The sequence below is a fragment of the Macrotis lagotis genome, chromosome 1, assembly GCF_037893015.1.
Source record: "Macrotis lagotis isolate mMagLag1 chromosome 1, bilby.v1.9.chrom.fasta, whole genome shotgun sequence".
Taxonomy (NCBI): Eukaryota; Metazoa; Chordata; class Mammalia; order Peramelemorphia; family Peramelidae; genus Macrotis; species Macrotis lagotis.
In genome coordinates this window covers 796,174,983-796,183,954 of record NC_133658.1, presented here as the reverse complement: position 1 = coordinate 796,183,954, position 8,972 = coordinate 796,174,983, and the positions used below count along the sequence as shown (strand labels likewise).

The 8,972-nt window shown below is 38.7% G+C and overlaps 1 protein-coding gene across 1 annotated transcript; it reads left to right on the top strand.

Moving 5' to 3' along the window:
• Positions 1-4,356: 4,356 nt before the first annotated feature.
• On the top strand, positions 4,357-8,221 carry LOC141488505 (E3 ubiquitin-protein ligase TRIM17-like). The gene is made up of 6 exons (XM_074188617.1): positions 4,357-4,776; positions 5,045-5,152; positions 6,173-6,454; positions 6,991-7,013; positions 7,162-7,259; positions 7,944-8,221. Exons 1-6 carry the CDS (start codon positions 4,357-4,359, stop codon positions 8,216-8,218), a joined length of 1,206 nt encoding a protein of 401 aa, XP_074044718.1. The 3' UTR covers positions 8,219-8,221.
• Positions 8,222-8,972: the final 751 nt, after the last annotated feature.

Here is an 8,972-nt window from a genome sequence, read left to right as displayed (position 1 = left end):
CTAGTTTTTTAAAGTATGTTTGTTTATTGTTTCCTCTATTCAGGAACTGTCTTTTGCCTTTTTTTTTCCCATCCCAAAGCTTCACACATTGCCTGGCTTATAATAGGAACTTAATACAGGTTTCCCAAAGGGTACAGCCAGGATTTAGTAACTTATGTTATGAGAATGTGAGTGAATATTCACTTTACAGCCTAGGGCGGGGCTCCCCTGCTCTAAGTACTTTTCCCTTCTCGAGGTAGGTGGGTGATTGATTGAAATGAGTAAATTCTTTCTTTGTTTCTGAGCAGTTGTCACTTAGTTTCATTCAGACTTTGTCTAAAAATTGAAAAGGTGATACCCTGGGGGAAAACTGGGAGGGGAAAAGCATCTGAGTATCTGTGACTGGTGAGTTGGGATCAAATCAGTCCTCATATAGAATTTAACAAATTTGACAAAATAGTTATGATGAAAGGCTCTACATTCAAGGCACATACTAGTGGGAAAAACAAAGTGTAAAAAATCTGTATATTCAAGCTATATAAAGTGTAAGTGGAAAGGATTCCCGAAGGAAGGCAAAAGGTGGGCGGGGGGAGGGTCGTGATGTTGAGGAGGGCAGGCCTGGGTGGGGAACAGGGAGAGGTCTTTTGTAGAAGAATTTGAGTTGAGAAGCTAGTTAACAACTGCGGAGTAAGAGCATTTCCGTAGAATTTGGGTTTCCACCTCGTTATTGTAAATTAGGAAGGGGAGGGCCTGGGGAAAGCACATAAAAACCAGCTCTAAGAAGATCCAACACCATTCCTGCTTGCAGTTTCTAGAAGGAAAGCAGTCTACCTATCCAAGGTAAGTTTCCTTGTAAGTGGCAGTCGACTTTGAACCCCGGTCTTACCAGCTCCAATGCAGAACTCTTTTCTCCTTTATATTACACTACATCCTCCTTCTTGTGGTCAAATTCTACCCTGTCATAATTAGCAGCTGTTTGACCCTGGGTTAGTCAACTCCCTTAGTTTGAGCTCCTAAATTAGGAATAATGTAGCCATCTGTGTTGCTTCTGATGTTGGAAGATAAAGTAAGATAAGCTATATACATTATTATCATTACTTGGGCATGTGTATCTTCCTAAAGAATCAACATGCAAACTCTATTCAAGATTTATAGGCATAGATTTACATATGTTGACATAGCATAATTAGAAGGTAGTCCCAGAGAAAGGTTGTAAATGGGGAATTGGGGAAGGGTGGAGCCACTGGTATATTTGGGAGGGGGGGGGGAGGCAGGATTCATTAGGGCAATCAGTTGGTTACCTCCACCTACTTCCCAGTTCTGGGAGTATAATTAAGGCAATCTTGATACTATTTCCCGGAGTTTTTTTTAGGTGTTTTTATTTTTGCAAGACAAATGGGGTTAAGTGTCTTGCCCAAGGCCACACAGCTAGGCAATTATTAAGTTTCTGAGGTGGATTTGAACTCAGGTACTCCTGACTCCAGGGCCAGTGCTTTATCCACGGCGCCACCTAGGTGGCCGCACCCAAAGGGAGTTTTGCGCATAAAAAAAAAAATCTTTGATTTGAATTCCCAGCACTTGGAAGAGAGGTTGGCATTTGCCACACTTGTGAACTAGCTAGTCAGCTGTGAATTAAGAGTATCCTGGGAAGCTTCCTGCCAGATTTTCTCACTGACCTCCAAGAGCAGCATTAAGACAGAACCGAAGGCAAAACAAGATGATGAAAGACTGGGCTCCAACTGGGAATAGTCAGACAATTTTATCTCAAGTTTTAAGAAGGCATATTCTCAATCTGTTTTTAATCTGTATTTAATCAAGAAGCATTAAGAGCTAACTTGGAGAAAATGAGCTAATCTAGGGGTCTTCTATACAGAAAGAAGGAAAGCTTTGGGCAACTACAAGATATGAAGTGGCAGGAATGTGGTCATTAGTGAGCCAAATTTCTGCTCAATTTTAGTTTAGATGTTTGCTTTATTACAATGATTCTTGATAAATTTTGTTGCAGCTCCGTCTAAAAACACTTTTAGATTCAGTTTAAATAAACTTAATGACTGTAAATGAGTGTAACTGATTGTTTAAGAGCTTTATATGTAAGTGGACAAAAGCTTTATGATTTGCTCATCTTTATTTCTGTGTTATTTTATTATAACATGAAGTAGATAACCTTTCTTATATCATTCTTACACCACCCATCCCCCAATAACAGGGATGACATACACAAAGACCTCAAGGTGTAGGCCTAGATTTGACCAGAAAAACCTTTGTTAAAGTGATTTGCTCATGTTCTCAAATCTTAGATATGATTAGAACTTGGGTCTTACTGACTTGAGGTGAGTATTATCTGTTATGCCATTCTTTTTTTTTTTAATTTTAGGCAAAGGGGTTAAGAATGACTTGCCCAAGGTCACACAGCCAGGCAATTAGTGGCTGAGGCTGTATTTGAACTCAGTTACTCCCGACTCAGGGCTGGTGCTCTATCCACTGCTCCACCTAGCTGCCCCTTTCCTCCATTCTTTTAAAAAAATACCTTCACTCATTTGATCCTATCATCTCTTCAAACTTCTAACAGACCCCATTTGAAATTTTCTTGGCATAGATACTGAAGCCATTTGTCATTCTTTTTCCACCTCATTTTTGCCCAGAATCATACAGATCCACTATATTTATCTGTACAAGCTTCAAACCACCAGCCTTTAATTTCTCATTTTCCCATCTTTCCTAGAAAAACCTCACTTCTGTTTTCTCACTTCCTACTCATTTCTAATCTAGAAATCTGACTTTTTTCTACCACTCTCCTGAAACTACTTGCATCTTCATGTACCTATGGCTACCAACAGTTTCTTAATAGTCAAATTCAATGACCTTTTGTTAAGATTCTTAGTACTTTTCTGGCCTTCAGGCAGAATTTTACTTTTGACTACATCCTCCTTTCTCCTTAGACCCTTCCTCCTCCAGTTTTTTAGATGGCTTTCTTCAGATTCTCTTACTAGTCTCAATCAACATCATTCTTTCATTTAACATCTGTTTGACTAAATCCTCCTAAAGAGACTACCCATATTTTTGTGTCTGAAAGTGCTAAATAGAATGTCTGGGAATGACTTTGGAGTGACTGTAGTGATTGTCTATTGAGTTTTCTGTCCTATGGAGGGAGAGTTTGAAAGATTTGCAGTGGCAGCCCTCATTCAGGATGAACACTTGATTCAAGTTCAAGATTGGATTAGATTGTAGCACATGCAGATCATTCTCTGTATTTATTAAATAAATAAATATTTTATTTGTTTTCCCAATTACATGCAATGGAGGGAGGGAGAAAAGCTCATAATCTTGGGAAAAAATGGATTGGTAGATCATTGAACACATTCTCTGTATTTATTAAATAAATATTTTATTTGTTTTCCCAATTACATGCAATGGAGGGAGGGAGGGAGAAAAGCTCATAATCTTGGGAAAAAATGGATTGGTAGATCATTGAACACATTCTCTGTATTTATTAAATAAATATTTTATTTGTTTTCCCAATTACATGCAATGGAGGGAGGGAGGGAGAAAAGCTCATAATCTTGGGAAAAAATGGATTGGTAAAGAGTTTTCGCCTTTGTCCCCTCCCCAACAAAAGGCTATCTGATGAAATCTTTATATTGCACTAATGGGGGTGAGCAAATCCCTCAAGGTTAATCACCTCCCCATGTTGTTGCCATGTACAAAGTTCTTCTGATTCTGTTCATCTTACTCAGCATCAATTCTTTTTTTTTAAGTTTTTGTAAGGCAGTGGGGTTAAGTGACTTGCCCAAGGTCACACAGCAGCCATGAATATTTTTGTACATGTGGGATTTTTACCCTTTCATTGAACATATTTTTCAACAAGGAGATAAAAGCAGTTAGCTTTTGTTCATGGGCTAGTTTGAGGACATCCACAAAGTCTTGAAGGTCCAAACCTCAAGGTGTAGGCCTAGTTATACTTTGACCAGAAAGCCTTGACAATATGTTCAGAAGGTACCAGGAACTTTATCTAGTTTGTAGGAGTTTGGGGAGAAGGAGGTGAAGGAGAGAAAAACTTAGAGAAATGTCAAAAAGAAAATGGGAATCATTCAGTTTGTTTGAATTTTGATAGAACATGCAGGGTCAAGCCATCCAAAATCCCCATTTGGATACTCTCTAAGCTTTCTACCCATTTTCTTAATATTCCTGGGATTTGGGGATTCTATTACTTGATTATTCCTCAAAAGATTATTGTGATGATTGCCCTTAATATGAATCCCCAGCTGTTGGGTTGGGGGGGGGGGGGAAGTGACCTTTGTTCTTAATTAGCTATATTGCTGGAGGAAGGGTAGTTAAGGTATGATCCTAACTCACACTGTCTCTTTCTAACTCAGGATCATGGCTTCGAAAGAGATTACTGAAGGTCTCCAGAATGTCCTCACCTGCAATATTTGTCAAGCCTCTCTGACGGATCCAGTGACTACCCCTTGTGGACACAGTGTTTGTCAATCTTGTGTCAGTGACTCCAGTGAAGCTTCCATTCCTATCTCTTGCCGGAGATGCAAGGAAATCTCCCAGGCAAGAACTTTTAATGCCATTTTAAGGAGAAGGCGAAAACTCCCTAGGAGGAAAAGGCAACCTTGTTCCCCCAAACAACAGAAGAGATTTGAGGGACCCAGCAAATGTGACAGACACCAGGAGGACAAGAAGTTGTTCTGTATGAATGATCAGACCCTACTCTGTGTATCCTGTTCTCAATCTGAAGAACATGAGAATCACAGAGTCCTACCCATGGAAGAGGCTGCTAAGGTCTATAGAGTGAGTACTGGGGCACTGGAATTAGCAATATTTTCAGATGAGGAAATGACATAGAGTAATGCAGATCCCCTGGAGACTTCATGTCTAGATAATGTCTCTTTGTCCCCCCCCATTTTTTCTGTTCCTAAATTTCTATCTCCGAGTCATTCTTTTAAGGCACCAACAGCTGGTGATAAGGCCCCTTCAAACCAAATGGTGGCCTCCCAGTTCTCCTGAACTTCTCAACCCCTGTCCCTTACTGGAGCTCTCTCTCATGTGTCTTTTGCAGAAAAGACTCCAGGAAAATCTGAGACTTGTAAATGTAAATTTAAAAGATGTTCAGAAGCTAATACTTGAGGAGAAGAAGATACCTCGGACATGGGCTGTTGTGTGGACAGTAAGTGTCTGGCTCGGACTCTGTCTTCCATATAAGAATTTGTATACTTTTTACTTAATATTAGCCTTCTAGTGACATGTAAGTAGTGTTATTATTAAACCTCTCAGATACACAACTCCTGAGTTGTGTGGCTAAGCAATCTCTTAAAAAAAAAGATGAACTTCCATCTCACCATGCTTCAGACCCTTCTTACTCTTCAGAGTCAACAGGGTGAGGGCAAAACTATAGTAAGCTTCAAAGGCAGAAGCCTACAGTTTTGAGAATTGCAAGGTACTTCAATATCCATCTAATCCAATTCCTAAGTAAAAAGAATCCTAACTATAATTTACTTTGACAAAGGGTCATGTACTCTGCTTGAAGAACTCCTTGCAAGGCAAGTATCCACTTCTCAAGTATGATATAAGCAAATTAAGGGGATAATGGGAAAAAGTATTAAATCTATAGATAGTGAGAAAGTTTATGGTCAGACAAGATAGAAATGAGCACAACAGGTAAAATGGACAATTTGATTAACAGAAATGAAAGGACTTCCTCAAATAAAACCAATGCAATCAAGAAGGAAAGCAGAAAAGTTGAAAGGAAGGGGTGAAATTTTTTTGCAAGTTTCTCAGATAGAGAAATGAATCAACTTTGTAAAAATGAAAAGCTATTCTCCATTAGATAAAATGAACAGGGAGTTTTTAGGCAAATCAAAGTGGGGCAGCTAGGTGGCACAGTGGATAACATACCAGCCCTGGAGTTAGGAGGGACCTGAGTTTAAATCCAGTCTCTGACTTCTAGGTCGGAAAGAGAGAATTTGAAACTCAACTTTTAAAAGGTGTAGATTAAAATGATTTTTAAAAAATAATTTGAGACCAGAAAGGGAGATCACCCAGTTTGCTAATGAACTTCCATTCTAGTTACCTAAATTCTGCTTGGCCTAGTGTACTTTTCTAATATACTTCACAGACCAGGCTGAGAAGTTGAGGTTAATTAAAGCTAGCTGTGGCTATAATTAACCTGAATCATGCATCACTTTAGGAACAGGTGGAAATGTCAAGAGAAATGTTTGAGGAAAAGTTTCAAGAAATGAGTGAATTCCTGAGTGAAGAAGAAGAAGAGGTCCAGAGTCTTGTGGAGCTCGATGAGGAGGAGAATGAAATGTTTGAGCAGCTAAAAGAGAAGGAGTTTGAAGAAGAAATACAAAACAGAGAGAAAAAGAGAATGAGTAACTTAAAATTGTCCCAACATAAGAATGACCTGAGGGCAATGGCCACAGCATTGGAAGAAAAGTTTCAGATGCCAGATAAGGACCTTCTACAGGTGAGAAAAGTTGGACTCCAGACAATGGTGAAAAGTACAAATAAATGAGAAGGGTTTTAAATTTTCTCATCAGGATTCAATTGGCACATTCCCCTCTTTTATTTTACCTAAATTGGTGATTTGCCTTTTAGCTAGCACTTTGAGGAATGACCTCATTTTTGCCCTGAAGGTGTATTTAGTCCCTTTTTAGAAGGTTTCTCCTGGGGCCTCTTGAGGTCTGCCTTTAGATTGTTTCTGACCTGAGGGCAACAGTTTCTGTTTCAGATTTTCAGAGCTAAGTCTTCTGAAAAGTATCTCTCCAGCAAGGATCCTTTTCACAAACTTGCCGCCAAGCCCTGGAATGAAAGGCAAAACTGAAGAATATTGGAATACATATTCATTTCCCAATTTTAGTTTAGCAAATTAATGCTCATGTGTTCATCTAAAAATCTTAAGTGAAGGAACTACCAGGGGCTAAGATTCTAAAATTTCCTATTAAGGAGGGTGATATCTCAGAATCTATAAGACTTTTGACTTTTTCTGTTTCTCTTTTTTAGGATGCAGAAGACACACTAAGCAAGTAAGTTAATATTCTGAAGGAAAATACTAAATGGGACACCAAGGAGAGTGGGTGCAAGATAATAACTGTAATTAAAACAGGCAGGGGTTTGGGGGCCATGGAGAGCAGTGTGCAGAAGAATAATATCTGAGTATCTTTAATCTCCTAGGAGTGAGTTGCTGCTGCTTCAAAGGCCAGAACCTTTCACACCAAAACTAAGCAATTCTTATTGTATGGATTTAAGAGAATTTCTGAGGAAATTTCAAGGTAAGGATCATCAACTCTTTTGAGTTGATTTGGACTTTTTTTTTGAATTTGTGGGCTTGGATCTCTTGGCTATCAAGAATCTAGTAGTTATAAACTGAATAATTGTCACTCTTATGTAAAATGGAAGAGTTTCCACTAGATTCTCCCAATCCTTGGAAACTTTGACTGGTGCAATGGTTAGTAGGTAAATTAGAATTACCTTCCTGAAGCAGGGGAACATAAAACATGACCTTTTAACCCTTAATTTGGTGAAGGAAGATAGCTTTTTGCCCCTCCTTGGGCCAGACAAACTGGGGAATCTTTGGCACTAAATATTACTGGTCTAAACCTTAGCAGATGGTGGATATGGGAACTGGAAGCCTCCAGTTAGCTCCTTCCTATTCTGTTGTGTCCAACTCTCCATGACTCCTATTTGAGATTTTCTTAGCAAAGAGTGAAGTGACTTGTCATTTCATTCAGCTCATTTTACAAATGAGCAATTTGAGACAAACAAGATTAAATGACTTCCCTAAGACAATACAGTTGGGAGCCCAGATCCTACCTAGAAAATATTCTTTTCTGGTTATTCTTGTTCTATACATCTATAATTAATGGGATCCATAGAACACAGCAGTACAGAGTCCAACCTCACTCAGCACTTTGAAGTACCCTCCTTTGGACTGATGATGATTTTATTCTCTACAGAATCTCGAGAGCTGCTATGTCACTATCCATATGAATTGCCTGATGATGACAGAAAGAGGACTTTCACATTTGCAGATATGGCCTCAGGTCAGTTGTATGTCATTTTTACCTCCGGAAGTCTCCACTACATGAATGGGAGAGACTTGTCTATTACCCAGCTCAACATGGATGGTATTTCTGAAAAGGAAGACTATCCCATCTTCACTTGTTACTGTTTGCCAATTGAAAGGGAGAATTGTGACTTCCCTCCTTGCCCTAAAATAGAATGGCATTAGGTCAGAGGCCTGGGCAAAACCAAGGAGAGCTATATTGCAGGGCGATTCTGGAACTGTTTCCCATTTTTTTTTTTAAATCTTATGTGCAAAGGGGGGGGGGTTAGTTGGGGAGAATTGGAAGTTAAGTGCTACTCTACCAGAGTAAATATCAATTTTGATTTTGTTAAACCAAGTACAGTGGAATCTTGCATTGTTTACTCCTTAAGTCAGTTATGTCTGACAAATGTAATTTACAACAGAAAATAAAATAAATCTATAAAAGCTTGTTGGTCCTGTCTTTGAATTTCCATTGCTTTCAAGCTGCTCAGCTTTTCTTTACTTCCTTGTAGGTTTTCTTTTGTTCTCTGGTGTACTTTTTCCTGTTCTCCCCCCCCACACACACACACTGTCCTTCTAAGGCTACAATTAAATATGCATGCATATTTATACATAGATATAAATATCTAAGTATAGATCCATTTGGAAGACTGTACTATACATATTTCTACTTGTCATCCATAGCACCTTCCTTAAATCTTTGTCTTTTTTAAATGAAGAACCAGCTCATTTCCTACAATACAGTAATAGGAATTCTGCATTCCTTTCTTGGCTACATAGACTTTATTCAAGAAATTGTACAGGTTGATACACAGTAATCTAGAGTGCAGAACCTTATTTTTTTAAAACTTCAGTTTCTCTAGAAATTTTTGTGCACAATTGTCCTCCTAGATTAGTTAGGTCAAAAACAAGGATTGTTTAGAGTATACCCCAAACC

Coding starts and splice junctions, on each gene's coding strand:
- LOC141488505 (XM_074188617.1), top strand. CDS start 4,357: ATGGCTTCGAAAGAGATTACTGAAGGTCTCCAGAATGTCCTCACCTGC. Junction 7,014..7,161: donor GCAGAAGACACACTAAGCAA/GTAAGTTAATAT, acceptor TTAATCTCCTAG/GAGTGAGTTGCTGCTGCTTC. Junction 7,260..7,943: donor ATTTCTGAGGAAATTTCAAG/GTAAGGATCATC, acceptor TATTCTCTACAG/AATCTCGAGAGCTGCTATGT.